The sequence below is a fragment of the Arachis hypogaea genome, chromosome 13, assembly GCF_003086295.3.
Source record: "Arachis hypogaea cultivar Tifrunner chromosome 13, arahy.Tifrunner.gnm2.J5K5, whole genome shotgun sequence".
Lineage (NCBI taxonomy): Eukaryota > Viridiplantae > Streptophyta > Magnoliopsida > Fabales > Fabaceae > Arachis > Arachis hypogaea.
In genome coordinates, this window is record NC_092048.1 from 124722510 (window position 1) to 124737666 (window position 15157).

Sequence of the window (15157 nt, forward strand, 5' to 3'; positions counted from 1 at the left end):
TGTTGTTTCCTTACTTATAGCACTGAACACAAAGGTTATTGTTGTTGGGATCCTCTCTAAATGTATTCGTATATCTCGTCATATTGTATTTTGGGAGTACCACATGTTTTCTAGTTCTCCTCATTTGAGTCCATTCCTCCTACTCAATCACTAGTTTTTACTAACCCCAATGTTGATCTTTTTCCTAGTGATAATTTTACAGGTTCTATCTCAAATTAACCTCTACAGCTTCCTACTCTTCCGCGTTCTCCATCTCCTGATAATTTCAGACCGGACGATGATCCTGCTCCTGTTATCATGCCTCCTCCTTCTACTTGTTCTTCTAGGGTAAGAAATTCACCTCCTCATCTTTTTTATTATTATTATTTTTCTACTATTCTTTATCAACATGAGCCTAAGTCCTTTAGGCTGCATTTGTTTGATGTCCGTGTCTTGCCAAGACATAGACACAGTGAGACGTGTCTATTGTTTGGATTCTGAGACACAGAAATAAGAAGGACACGGTTACACACAAGCACACATAAGTTACATGTATTTCATGTCTCAGGAAAATGCCGAGACATGGATTTTGAGTGATGGACACGGACTAGTATCAATATTTTCAGACGATTTTGTCCTCTTTAATTTTTTGAAATTCTAAAAGGGTCCCCTATTTGTATCAAACCCTAAGCAGTGAAAATTTCTTGCGTAGCTCTTCTGCATCGTCGAAGGTGTACCACCGCCGCACATTGTCTATGTTTCTCACTGACTCTCCTCTCTGATTACTGCATGCTGTGCTCCGGTCGCGGTGAGCTTGTATTGCTACTCTGCCATCTTTGCCTCTCCATCTCGTAGCCGCGTTAACCTCAAACCCTAGCTGTGCTTCTGCTGCGCGTTGAGTCTTTCATCCTTCGCCATTGCAACATCTGCCCTCTCGGTGTGCTTTGCCTCATTGTCTCTGGTATGTTTTCTTTTGTGAAGTTTCTTCTTTTAATTTTGATTATTGGTCAGATGGGTTATTGTTGATTAATTGCTAATCCAGAATTTGGGTATATAGACAATCAAATTGTATGTAAACCTGGGTATTTGAGTATTGTTCATTATTTATTTTGTTTTCATCTGAAATCTTCAATAGGCAATGGATAATCTCGGTGGTGGTTGTTTTAAATGCATTTTGAAGCTTGATAAGTTATTTTTCTAATTAAAGAGGAAAAATAATGGAAAAAGCCATGTGTCTAATTGAAAGAAACTTATTATAAGTTATACTTGATAAATTGTTCTCACCATCAAACATTTTCTAGCCAACTATGCAGCAAAATCTTTAAAAAGAAAAGAGTTGTAGAAGGAGTTGTTGCTACTGTAATAAATAAAATTTTGTTACTGAGCTGCTGAGCTTATTAGTGCTGATGGTTGATAAAACTAGTGATAAAAATGTTGCTCTAATTGCTGATTAATATGTTAATTAAATTGCTTATGAAATTATTAATAGGTGAGCTTTTTAATTATTATCTATTGAAGAATGCTAGAGGATAATTTATTTGTATTGTGTTTATAAAATTGCTTATCAAACTGCTTACCAAGTTGTTTGCTATCATGATTTGTATTATGAAAATGCTCTTGTTGACACGACTGTTGAGGTTGTCTCGATTCGTTGGCTTCTCGAAGATTTGGGTGCTCCTCAGTCGTCCCTGACTGATGTTTTTTTGTGACAACCGCAGTGCTATTCAGATTGTCTATAATGATGTTTTTCATGAACGCACCAAACACATTGAGATTGATTGTCACTTTTTTCGGCAACGTCTACTTATTGATGTTGTTCGTCTCATAGCTGTTGGAACTCTGGATCAAACTGCAAATATTTTCATGAAGGCTCATCAACCTACTCGTTTTCGAGCTTTGGTATCCAAACTCAAAATGATATCTTTAGCTCCCACTTGAGTTTGAGGGGGGGGGATGTTAGAGTATAATTAGGATCATTTAAGATCAGTTAGTATCATTTATATTTATATATCATATTTGTGTATTTATTGTAAAATTTTGTATTTTTATTACTTTGATTTTTCTAGCACTTGTATATACCCTTGTACATTGTACCTTTCAACATACCGAATAATATATAAAACACTTTCTTTAAATTACTCTCTTGTTTCTAACATAAATATTAAAAATTTTATGTGTATGTTATTATGTTAAATTTGTATTTAAATTGTGTTTGATTGATATATTTAGTTGAATTGTATAAGATTGTATTATAGTTGTGTTAATTTTTTTATAAAAAAAAATTCAAAACTTAATAATATCATGGATATCCATGATATCCATGAGTATCTCCCCGGCTGAGAAAAATAAATAGAAACTCGTAATAAAAATAGAATAGAGACCGAAGCATTTTACTAGACGGAGACTGAGGCGTCCCCTTCCCATGGAAAGTCATTGCCATCCTACGTGCAACAAAGCCAATCACCAAATATCAAACACTTTACCAACCAACATCTCCATAACAACTGTTTCTATTTCCTTTCTAAGTTATTCCACCATACTAGATCAACAACATTATTCCAATACAAATACCATCAGTTTAACAATCTTGATATCAATTTCTAAAAGCTCTATTTGACGAGCAAACTTTAGCTGTCAATCCTTGTGGCCAGTTATAAATTTTATCTAAGAATGACCAAAATGAACTTCATGTAGATGTATGTTCTAGCCTCCCATGTTTTGTTGTGATTTCCCCATATTTGGATTTCATTGTCTCAATCAACCCACGTAAAAAATTCCATAGCTCATCAATCTAGGAAGAAATAGCAACATCTCATCTCAACAAAATCATACAACAATAATTAACATACTCAGGAGTTTAATGGATAAAGAAGTTCACGTCATAATTTCGACATCTATAGAACTGTCATCTGCAATTCTCTAGGGTTCTTGCCTTCCTTATGGTTATAGGCAGCCTGCAGGGATACCACATAACCATTGACTTGCGGCAACTCACACTTTAGGTGGTGAAACTACTATTAGAATGAGCTTTATTTTCAGTTTTTCACCCACATTCATGATAATAAGAACTCTATTTTCAAATACGGGAGGAGGGAGAGTTTGGATTTGTGGCAAATCATGGAAGGAAGAAGACCATTATACGAGTTTAGAGTTGGCGTTTGATCAAATTTAGTGCTTGTTTGGGCGCCATTATTTTGATAAAAAAATATTTTTTTTAATTTTTTTAGTGTGTTTGGCAAATTTCTAGTAGTAAAAGTAAAAGCACTAGAAAAATAAAAAAAAGATCTTTTTTGAGAAGTTGTAATTTACATCTTTTTTTAAAAGATTTTTTTCTTTAAAAAAAAAAAGATGTTTTTCATCTAATAAATTAACAAAAAAGTACTTTTATATCTTTGTACCCAAACATAATTGATAAATAAAAAGATCTTTTTGCATGAGATACCCAAACATAAAATTACTTTTACTTTTTCATAAGATCTTTTAAAAAAAGATAACTCAAGAAAAGATCTTTTCTTAGAAACTCACCCAAACAAACTCTTAGTCCTAAATATGGGAGACTAAATTGATTGTATCCTTTTACTCCATCTCAACACGTCTCTTGTTATGCTAGAGTAAAAGTTAACGGTCCACATAAAGTTTTCATTACTTGGTGACTGACAGAGAGACCAAATTGATTTACGATTTAAAATTGAAAAACCATTTTTAGTTTAAAAAGAGTTCATTTTGATTATCAGATTAATGCATTCTCATATTATACTAGTGTAAAAGTTAACAGTCCACATAAGATTTTCGTTACTTGGTGATTGACAGAGAGACTAAATTGATTTCCGATTTAAAAGTGGAAGGCTATTTTGATTAGTTTATAAACCGAAAAACCATTTTGACTCTGATTAAAACTGAAAGATCTTTAACTGTTATCTCCAAAAAAATGTTGAAACAAGAGAACACTTAGAGATAAATCAATCCATGAGATACTTTCTACGCAATTTCTCTTATTATTCTTTTTTGGTGTTATTTCTCTTATTATTCTAAGACCGCATAAAACTCTTCTGATTTGTCGTCCAGAAAAATAAAATAATAGAATTTCAGTGCCATGGCAAGAGAACATTTTCATCCACACCGTGCTATTTACAGTTGTCACGGTAATGAAAGAAGGATGGGACACAGAATCTACCTAATAAAAGACTGGTAAAATATGTACCCCGCCAGAAAAAAGGGCTAAAAACAGATTATTCTATGATGAGGATGATGATGATGATGATAGCATCTTTTCTGACATTCTTCTTCTAATCTCCATGATGGCCTGGTATCTTCTTCTGGAAAAATCTAATTACCTCGTGATACTTCTGTTCAATCATTTCTAGCTCTGTTCTGAATTCATCCTCGCGTTCAAGCAGGGAGGAAGGATGAGTAGAGAAGCTCGTCGTATCATCACTTCCCAATTCTGAAAACTTGATCCTGTAATCAGGAGATCCCCCAATTTCAGTTACAAATGAGGATTGACTCCCTCCATTCGGTATAGTTATGTTTAAGTCTGCTAGTCCTGATTCAGCAGAAGACATAAATGAAGCCACAGAAAGCTTATTATCGTTGAGTTCTGATGTTGCTGAAGCATACGACACCTCAGAACACAAATCATCTGTCTTAGTTGCTCTTTGCATACCAATGCTCTCTTGAGATACAACCTCATCAAAATCCATATTATCATGGTTCTCTTCTGCAGCTGATCTTCCAGCTGAGGTTAAGGCACCTAACTCTTGAGGCACAATTTGGCTGGAAAGTTTTGGGATTTCTTGGTATTTGGCCGACTCCAAGGCTCTACGTTGGGTCACATGATATTTACCATTTGGAGAAACCAAATGGTCAATTGAAACACAAGGTTTCCAGTCAGGAACCAACTTCAGCAGTAACAAATCTATTAACTCAGCTATGAAGAGGACATTCTGTTCAGCAAGCTCAAGTTGCTCAACCATTTCACTTGAAACGGAGACAGCAGTATCAGTGTCAAGGTAGAATATAAAATGGATATTTCTTGCCCTTCCTGCAGTTAAATACCAAAGTATACAATTTTTCACCAATAAATTCAAGAGTTTTATTTGAACGGTTGACTGAGTTATAAGTTATACTTACCACTCTGATCAGCTATCCGGAGAACTAATGATACAGAATTGTCATCATTTTCCTGGCCTTTGAGAAAGAATATGTCACCTCCCTTTGGCATTCTTATCTCAACAGATGGAGAATGAGATGATGATGCGTCATCTGTAGAGTTATCAAATACGGTGATCACAGGTAGTTCACTCATGCCACCAAGATCCATAGAAATATTTCCATGACGTGCACTAGTAGGACCTTCTGACATCAAGCATCGGCCTTCAAAGGCTCCAAATTTGGGAAGAACAATATCTGGTAATGGAAAAGGATGAATCCTTGTCGAACCATTCAAGTCAAGAATGGAATGCATCAGAAGCTCCCTTGCAGACAATCTTTCAGATGCTGGGACAAGACATTTTTCAATGAAGGATTTTACCTCTGGATCTTTGACTTTAGAAAGTGCAACAGGTTTTATACCCTGAAAAATGAAATGTCTATAATGTCTGAATAATCCCAGGAATAAGCTGTTTTGGAGAAGATTACAAGTGATGTAGAACTCACAGATGAAACCTTCTTGTATATCTGAGCTGAGTTTCTGCATTCACTATAAGGATATTCAGAAGTCACCAACTCAAGCATGCACATACCAAATGAATATATATCCGCTAATTCATTGTAATTTTCATCATACAACTCTGGTGCCATAAACTCCGGGGTTCCTACCAAGATTTGATATGTGTAAACACAACTATTATAAAGTCACTAAGTATTAGCACAAAGAATTAAGAAATAAGTGTCTACCAGCATTCTTATAGCTAATGAGATGAGAGAAATCCTCAAAATTTTGGTTAATGTTTCAACCATACACAATCAATAGGAGCATCATAAAATTTGTCAAAATAGAAGAATGTACCAATAACACTCTTGGCATTGGTTCGCTCCAAGAAAGTTGCCAGCCCCAAATCTCCAATTTTAACTTCTCCCTGATGACCATTGATAAATATATTATCACACTTCAGGTCCCTATGTATGATTGGTGGGTTGTGACTGTGGAGGTAGCTTAAGCCTGTTAATATCTGTTTTGCCCATCCCTTAATAGCCTTTATGTCAACCTTCTTGTGTTTTTTCCGATACCTAAATCATACATCACATCCACTAACAAAAAGGCTGAGCTCACGAAAAAAGACAGAGAGATAAAAATGCATATTAAAAGGATAGTGAAACATACTGTTTGAGGCTGCCCGATGTAAACAACTCGGTAATCATGTTAACAGTTTTGTGCTTCTCATCAATCCATGAATTGTAGAATCTTACTATGTTATCGTGTTCCAGTGATCTCAGGAGATGCACTTCTGAGTACAACCTCTCTAAGTCACCTGGTGACTGTAGCACATCATCAATTTGAACCTGGCTCCATGCAACTTCAATTCCATTGACTTCGTCAAAAGCCTTGTAACTGATCAATCGCATATTAAGGAAAACATAACCACAAATGCATTGCACTGTGGTCTAAATTAGCTTGGTAGTTTAGTTGCATTATTTTTTGGCATAGAAAAAACAGTCAAAGGAAAGGTAAAAGAACCAGCTAACAAATTAATACTGCCACGGAATCCAAAATAAATAAATAAAAGAAAACATATGTTAAGGAAGCAAAAAACAATGGATACACAGTTTTGAAAGCTCCTTTGCCGATGACTTCTTTATACTGTTACGAATGCAAAAAGGATAATTAGCTTGATGCACGGATGATATGCTTCTTTATTTGTCTTCGAAAAAGTAAAAAGTGAAAATAAAAAGAATAAAAACACTGAATCAGAACTGCATTACCCTAATATAGCGACAGGTAGGGTCAACTTCAAGAACATCAGGATCGGGAGGTTCCGGATGCCCTGCACCATCTTCTGAGCTTTCTGTACCCGTTAAACTCATCGATACCTCGCTAAAATCCTTATTCTGCATAACAAGGGAAGCGGAAAATTACAATTTGAAACAGACTTTTCATATCAAAATTAACACAGCAAGCAATCGATAATTGGTCCATGACCATCAAAACACGAACAAACAGCACGTTACACAATCGAACTTAATTACTTACTAAGTACCAAAACAAATTCAGAACTCAACGGAAGGCATACGAGGAATTTAAGCAACAATGCACTAAGCACGAGTGAAGGGAACGAGAATAAACGAAAATGGAGCTTAATGACACATGTTTTTGTTTTAGCTGTTGTGAGAGTGAGGACGAATGCGAAAGAAAGGGAAACCCTAACCGGAATTGGGAATTGGAAAGTCCAAACGGCCAAACCCTTGCTATGTTCTCCAATCTCACGAAAGCTCGCAATGACTGGAAATGCCTATTTGGCTTGGTGTTTTATACTTATCTAATCTGTATCCAATAGTAGTTTAATCTTGTCTTCATTCTCAATAGATAAATTGTTCTGTCCCATCAACTGATTTTATTCTGCTGTGGCCGTCATCACTCATCACTCATCACTCATCACTCATCACTCATCAAATTCAGCAGTCATTAGTTACATATCCCTCTGCGCCGCTGATCTTCTCCTCGCTTTCTGCTTCTTTCTTTTGGGCTCAGCGATACAATACTCTTATGGGCTTTCTCAAATTAATAGATTCCCAGCCCACTAAATAAATGGTAAACAAAGTCCGAACGTAACGACGACGTTTTTAAAGGGTCTTTCTTCACCTTCTTCTTTCAGTTTTTCAGAACACAATCAACGTGAAGCTTGCAGCGAGCATCAATGGAGTTCCTTGACGACGACGACACGAGGCCTAGGTTCCTATTCCAATCTGGATCACAGCCACCGCCTTCATCCGCTGACGACCAATCCTACAACAAACCAACCAAGACACTACTCATTGTCACCGTCTCTGCCTCCGCCATCCTCCTCTTCCTCTCTATCTTCTACATCCAAGCTGAGCCATTCAAGTCCCTCCTCCTCTGGCTCGCCCTCTCCCTCCTCGTTGGACCTTTCGCCCCTCCTTCCCTCACCGCCGGAGATATCCGTGTAGGCCGGGGCTCCATCCTCGAATTCCCCGACCAACAAACCCTCGCCGAAGACGATGACAACAAGAAGAAATATCAGCGCCGATCCAAATCCCGCAGATCCGACGAAGTCCAATCTGTTGTCGCTCCGGTCGTAAAATCGCCGGAGCGGGAGGCTGAGAAGATCCGAGCCAACGAAAACGGAAACGGAAATGGCGTTGTGTCGGAGAAGGAGTGGAGTGAAGAGGATGTGGAGATTCTGAAGAAGCAGATGACGAAGCATCCCGTCGGGAAGCCAGGGCGGTGGGAGGCGATAGCGGCGGCGTTTGGCGGGAGACACGGAGCGGAGAGCGTGATAAAGAAGTCGAAGGAGTTGGCGGAGAAGAAGGTGGACGATTCGGAGTCGTACGCGCAGTTCCTGAAGAAGAGGAAGCCGGTGGACAAGAGAGTGGTGGAAGAGGCGGGGGAGGAGGAGGAGAAGAACGGTGGTTCTGGTGCCGTTGGTGACGGGACGTGGAGTTCAGGCGAGGACATTGCGCTGCTGAATGCTCTGAAAGCGTTCCCGAAGGAGGCTGCGATGAGATGGGATAAGGTGGCTGCTGCGGTTCCCGGGAAGTCAAAGGCCGCTTGCATGAAAAGAGTTACTGAATTGAAGAAAGGGTTTCGGAATGCAAAAGCTGCTTCTGCCGATAAGGTAGAATAGAATGATTAGATTTTTGTTATGCGGGACTTTGAAATTCTGTTGTTGGAGGGGTAAATGAATTGCTTGTAATTTCTATGCAGCTTTTATCTCATCTATCAAAGTTTTATTCATAATCTGATGTAAACTTAGTTCACTGCATTGAACGTTCCCATTTTTGTAATGGTGAGAAATTGAGAATATACGTTAGGGCATTGATAGTCTCTTGGATATCAAGCTTGCTTGTTATGGATACTTGTATTTCAGCATCATATCCTCTTATCTCTAATTATCTATCAATTTGGTTTGTGTGAATAAATGTAATCAGTCTTTCATGTGCATTTGGATCCAGATGCATTTATTTCAGGACATTTACTGTCAAAATGGACGTATTTACTCATTCGGTTCCTTACCGTGGATTCCTAGAAAGAATTTTCTCTGTGTCAAACGAACTAGTTGAATCTGCTAAAATGGGATTCAAAAACGTACTCTGTTCCAAAGAGCCAGGAATGCTTTAGTCACACTTCCGTTGCTATGGTTGCTGAATTCAGCAGTTAATTGGTCATTGCAATACTTCAATTTGTCAACTGTGTGCTGCAACAAAAACTGAATGCTGGGATAGTGGGATGTATGGTGGTGCTTCAATTTGCCAACTGTTTCTTTCATAAGTTGGAATTTAGACCCTGCATTTGTGCTGCAAACTATATGAAAATTTCATACACTTAATAACAAAATAAATTTGCAGTGAACATCGGATATTAATCTAAGAGTTCTCTTCACAGTTACACAATCATGCATATTTCTTCCTAATGCAGAACATGAAGTTGATCGGATTACATGGAACAGGCTTGCCCACTCAGACAGCTATTCAGTTTATATACATACATCAAGAACGACAGAGTAACATATAAGCAAACTATAACAACTCTATGGGCTCTCAATACATCACATTGCATTACATGGTTTGACTCATCTAATAAACACGATGAGCCAAGAAAGCCAGAAAAGTCACTCAAATCATCCATGATCCACATCATCCCCTCAATAAGTTGCAGGTACCCAGGTTGAAGCAGATGTCAAAGGCCTTGACTTCCAACACAGAGCCAACCTAGAGTCCTGCCCAATAGCCTCCACCAAACAAGCTCACCAAGAACTTAGCCTGTGAAACATTACAGCTACTCATAGCAACACGCTTGAACCTCTTCAAGGAGTAAAACCCTTCTTCCCACACCATTCTTTCTTCTCTCTCACATGGAAACTGCTTCACACTGTCCAAAATCCTTTGCCCCATAACTTCTTTCTCTATCATGGTTAGCTCCATCTTCTGCCTACCCAACAAACTACTAGCAAGTGAATCACTAAGTGCAGTGTAGTGGTGCAAAGCCTCACAGAAGAACTCCACAAACGACATGGATTTTAGCCTAGCAAAGTTGAAAAGTTCTTCCTCCACCAAAACAACAAGCCTTGGTGATAACTTGCTTACACCATCAAGGAATGTTTTGATCAATGGGAAGCTTCTGTTCGGCATCCATTGGTGTATCATACAGTTGACTATAACTGTATGACCAAGTTCAACTCTTTGAAGATCTTCCTCCCCAACCATCACTATCTGATCGAAAGCGAAAGGAAAATCGATAGAATCTGCAAACTCTTTTAGCCTTCTTCCTGTTTGCTGGACATATGCTACACTCTGCTGATCTGCAACAACAGCTGTTACTCTAAGACAAGTGTTCTTCCTCATTGCAAGGTCCATCATCAATGGTGGCCACTGGATCCCCTCCATGATGTCAAAATCAATGACATGAACATCCTCAGAACCTTCTGTGGCTTCAAAGATGGCTTGATTAGCAGTGAAGTGAGCGAATTTTACATAGGGAGAGAGTTCCTGGAGTATCTGAAACACACCGAAGGCATTGTTGTGTGTTGAAACAGGATCAGACTGCACTTGAGGAGCATTTATACTCTTATAATACAGACCCCGAGCAAAGAATAGAGCCAACCTGTTCAATAAAGAATCACCATTTTCCAAAAAAGATGATGATGATGCATTATTGTTAATTCTCTCTATTATGTCCAGAGCAAGAACAAAGTTCTGTGCTTCAACAGCTTCAGCTCCTAATAGCAATAGATCTCCCAAACTAGTTTCTCCCATTAGCTCTGCTTGAATTCCCATCAAATATGCATCTCCTTCTTCATTTGAGACATGCATCTCCTCTTCTTGGGCTATAGGGATGTTTTCTTGGCACAGTTCAGACTCAATAGCCATTGTAACATTATGGCCAATGAAATCAAAGTCTGGCTGCTGTGAGTTTTCTGGATGGAGGAATCCATTCAGGGCCTCTTGCTCAAGCATTTCATCAAACACATCATCATAGATGATGTTTGGAGAAGATAATAAGTGATCATCTGATTGGCTTGGAAATGCATCTTGTAAGATATATTCATGGAGTAATTGGTTCATGGGGGGAGGGCTGAATGAGTAATCAAATTGCTCACAAGCCATCACATTCATGGCAGGTAATGAAATATATGGCTCACACATTTTAATTGTTTCTAAGTTCTTCTAATTAATAAGGAGGAAACCGATTCCCCTGCTACTATATATAGTGACCCAACCTTGAATTTGAATTGTTAAATAAGGTAATTTGTTCCAAATTATAAGAATTTAGTGTATGTAATTTAATTTCAAAAACCCTATGATGCACCGGACACGAGACACGACAGGTACACGAACACTAATTTTAATTTCTTACAAAATATAGGGACATAACATATATATAACATATAAAGTATTTTTTAGATAAATTATAATGATATTTTGATATTTATTAATATTAAAATATAAATTAATTTTTTAACTATTTTAAATATTTTTTAATTATATAAAATATTTAAAATATTTTTTATTTTAATAAATAATAATATACATTATATCTAAACTCATTTCAAGAATAAATGTTAAGAATAAAGTTAGATATACCGATATGTGATGGTATTTAAGTATATCCAAACGTATCCAAAATTTTTTTTTATTTTTTATTAAGACAATTGAACACAGAAGACACGCTTGTCGGACGAGTGTCATATCCAAAATACGTCCGATACGTGCACACGAAAACTCAACGAAGTGTTTGTGTTTTATAGCAAAAAATTAAAATACTATATGTACAAAAAAATCAATCACCAAATAAGTCACTCGTATAAAATATATATCAAAATATAAAATACATATTAAAAATAAGTTAAATAATATATATACATATATAAAAATTAATTTGATAGTTAATTTTTTATATGCATATAAAATTTTTATTTAAAAAAATTGTTTTGTAGAAGAAGAGCTATGTAAGCTCTTGTAAAATCTCTCTTATTTTTGGGCAATATAACGATTCTAAAACAATATTATATTTCAGCACAAGATAAAAAAGATCAAAATAATGAGACAATAAATATAGCACGACTCTTAAATCTTTTTTTTAAAGTGCAATAATTTACTAAAAAATATAACACAATAACATTATATAATAGATATCCTTTGATTTAAAAATTAGATCAAGATTAGGACAATTTCGAAGTTACTTTATCCTCCATATATTCATTCCTTTATCTAAATTGCCTTACTATGGACCGTTTAACTACCAGAATGCAACCACGGATAGGATCAATTATCAAAGCAAGCAGGATTGCACTAAAAAAATCATTAGAGCAGTTAAATGATGAGGGTTTGGTACCTTGAAGTTGCGTATTCAATTTTGGTTGATTTAAAAAATAAACCCAAAACTGATCTGAGTACACCAGAAATTCTTTGTTCCCCTTCCAATAATATTCCTGTTTCAATCCTCCCATGCATGCACCCTACCTAATTGACAACTGTCATACTGCGAAATATTTGCTCTTAGCCTTTTACTAATTTATAGTTAGATGAGTGATAAGGAGCCAACAAATTTTGTGATTTATAGCTATCAATTAGTTATTATCAGTGTTTTTAATGGTGTGAGATTTTATCCAATAGTGTGAGATTACTCACTTTTCTTTTACTGATTATACTGGCCAAATTTTAATAAAAGTGCTGGCCTCTATACTTTCTCTTATATATTAGTAGTGAAAACCATATTATACCAAACATTTTCGTATACCAACATGCAAAAACTATATTCTCAATTGAAAGCATACAATATGCATGGATATATGAAAGCACACATGCAACTAATTTTCCAGATCTTATCATACGTTCCAAGGAAAAATTGTATTCTAAGGATTGCCGGTGGAAAAATTTTGACCAATGCAGAGTTCAGATCAAATCAGCAAAGGTGTTAATCATAATCAAGTCAAGCATCTCCAAGTGAGAAGTCACTAAGTGAAGTGTTGCGAAGAACTGCTATTAGGAGGTAAATTACCTTACAATAATTAAGACAAACTTAGGATTCTTTTACTTAAATAGTTAGTGTTTTTGTATGATTGAACTCGTTTAGGTATAACTCGTCCAATTCAAGTTTACTTGATTCTTTCTTAGATGATTGAACTTAGCATTTTCATAGATGAAATATACTTCGAATCACTAAGAACATAAATTGCGGGTACCTAAAAAAGGCACTTTAATATTCAAATTAATATGAGTATTATTTTCTCTTTTATTATGAGTATAAAAACTTTTTTTTTTTGAGTTTTGAAGTTCGATTTGTAAGTGTGTGAAGAGAAAATTACCGTTGTGTTATCAATAGTTGGTTATTAAAATAAATGTAAATGATAACCGAGTTATAATGTTTATATTGTATTATTATTTGTCAGTTTTGACTGACTTTTTTCAAAAATAGTTTTAAATGCAATAATTTAATTTTTCTGAAAATAATACATGATGATTGTAGGACATGTGGAAGTATAGCTTTGGCTAGGGTGTGCTCAATAAAAATGATTGGAAGCAATGTTTTTTTCGTTGGTAAATATGGTAAATGACAATTTGAGCTGTGTTCAAGTGGGAAGGCAACAAAAGATTATGGAATTAGCAAGAGAGTTTAGAAGTGTTTAACAACTCTATTAGTGGACTCTTTTGAATTTAAAAAACTAGAAGATTAGTAGGGAAAAAAGAAAGAAGTTCCCCTCATACTCGGAGAATATTTTATCGGTACGGTGTCACTTGTCTAATGTCTCTCCCTTCCATTTTGTTTGCTGGGTCGATTACAGGATACTATGCTTACGTAGTACCAAAAAGTGGCCATAAATCTATCATATAAGTCAGAGTAGCAACTGGAGTAATCTTTTTAAATTAATCAGTTCCTTCATGTCCGTGTTTTAGATATAAATAATTAAGGATTAGGATTTAATTTGTAAAATGTTAGTGTAATTTTTTTACAAATATTTAGTTATATTATGTTTTATCACTAAGATTATTCAACTCAATTATTCATTGTCTTAAAATTTATATAAATACAAATATCTAATTAAATAAAAAAAAATTGTATTGTTAGTATATATCATATTATTAGCAATAGCATTTAAACTCAATAATAATAATAATATAACTTAAGATTTAAAATTCTTAAATACTCAAATTAGATAGCTTCTAATACTTACAAATTAGAGGAATTAATTACCGTATTTAATTGTTTATGTTTTTTCTGTAATATTTTTTAATTCGACAGATTAATAATTAATTTATTATAGATCGAAATTCATTTAAGAATTTATCTCTAATCAATATATTATTGTATGTACAAGACAAGATTTAAATTCTCGATATTTACTTAAACGAATAAATAAATTAATTATTTGACCAATTTAAATTAATTTGATAGTTTATATTTTGTTTGTAGGAAAAAAAATGCTCCTATCAATAATCATAAGATGATATTAATATATAGGCCAATTCTATGGTGCCTATAAATTTTTGCCTAAACTTTGCCTAACTTACTTTTTGTAGTAAGTTTTGATTTTTTAAAAATTATTTATTCTTATCTTTTTTAAATTAAATAATAACTTTTAACCTTTTTTAGTAAATAGGCACCATCATAGCATTCACCTAATATATATTGTAGTTAACAAAAAAACAAAACTTGAGAGAAAAACAAAATGCAATCCTATAAGGCCTAAGCTCTATATAGCTATGAGCCATAAGGCAACACCATGATGACATGTTAAGGTTAGGAATAATGTTACCCATGTGGGAATATTCTCTTCGTTACTAATTGAAAATGAGAATGGGTTTTCAAAACGTAATCGATCAAGAGTGACCAACCAATTAAATACATATAAATTATAATATATGATTGGCCTAATCACATTTAACTTCAGCAGCAATTTGCCTTCTTATTAAATATAGAGCTTGTCATTGTTCCAACACGATCAGCTTCTTCCTAAACTTTTCTAATATTATTCCATGCTTCATTTTTCTTTTCCCCCTATAA

The 15157-nt window shown here is 35.2% G+C and overlaps 3 protein-coding genes across 4 annotated transcripts; 1 reads left to right on the plus strand and 2 right to left on the minus strand.

The window, feature by feature from the left end:
* Positions 1–3954: 3954 nt before the first annotated feature.
* Positions 3955–7644, minus strand: LOC112733137 (probable serine/threonine-protein kinase WNK7). Of its 2 annotated transcripts, none has more exons than XM_029291699.2 (8): positions 7344–7644; positions 6901–7026; positions 6741–6778; positions 6302–6529; positions 5987–6207; positions 5635–5792; positions 5110–5551; positions 3955–5020 (listed from the first exon to the last, which is right to left on the minus strand). In XM_029291699.2, the coding sequence occupies exons 2-8, from the start codon at positions 7000–7002 to the stop codon at positions 4266–4268; spliced, it is 1944 nt and encodes a 647-aa protein (XP_029147532.1). In that variant the 5' UTR covers positions 7003–7026; positions 7344–7644; the 3' UTR covers positions 3955–4265. The 2 variants fall into 2 exon arrangements, with proteins under 2 accessions (XP_029147532.1, XP_072068535.1); XM_072212434.1 differs by having other exon boundaries at positions 7169–7644.
* Positions 7645–7832: 188 nt separating this feature from the next.
* LOC112733139 (transcription factor MAMYB) lies at positions 7833–11300 on the plus strand. Its single transcript, XM_025782010.3, has 2 exons — positions 7833–8771; positions 9109–11300. Exons 1-2 carry the CDS (start codon positions 7833–7835, stop codon positions 9214–9216), a joined length of 1047 nt encoding a protein of 348 aa, XP_025637795.1. The 3' UTR covers positions 9217–11300.
* LOC112733138 (protein NODULATION SIGNALING PATHWAY 2) lies at positions 9865–11298 on the minus strand. The gene has a single exon (XM_025782009.2). It carries the CDS (start codon positions 11296–11298, stop codon positions 9865–9867), a length of 1434 nt encoding a protein of 477 aa, XP_025637794.1.
* Positions 11301–15157: the final 3857 nt, after the last annotated feature.

Coding starts and splice junctions, on each gene's coding strand:
- LOC112733137 (XM_029291699.2), bottom strand. CDS start 7,002: ATGAGTTTAACGGGTACAGAAAGCTCAGAAGATGGTGCAGGGCATCCG. Junction 6,208..6,301: donor ACATCGGGCAGCCTCAAACA/GTATGTTTCACT, acceptor TGTATGATTTAG/GTATCGGAAAAAACACAAGA. Junction 5,021..5,109: donor CCGGATAGCTGATCAGAGTG/GTAAGTATAACT, acceptor ATTTAACTGCAG/GAAGGGCAAGAAATATCCAT.
- LOC112733139 (XM_025782010.3), top strand. CDS start 7,833: ATGGAGTTCCTTGACGACGACGACACGAGGCCTAGGTTCCTATTCCAA. Junction 8,772..9,108: donor AAGCTGCTTCTGCCGATAAG/GTAGAATAGAAT, acceptor ATTTGGATCCAG/ATGCATTTATTTCAGGACAT.
- LOC112733138 (XM_025782009.2), bottom strand. CDS start 11,298: ATGTGTGAGCCATATATTTCATTACCTGCCATGAATGTGATGGCTTGT.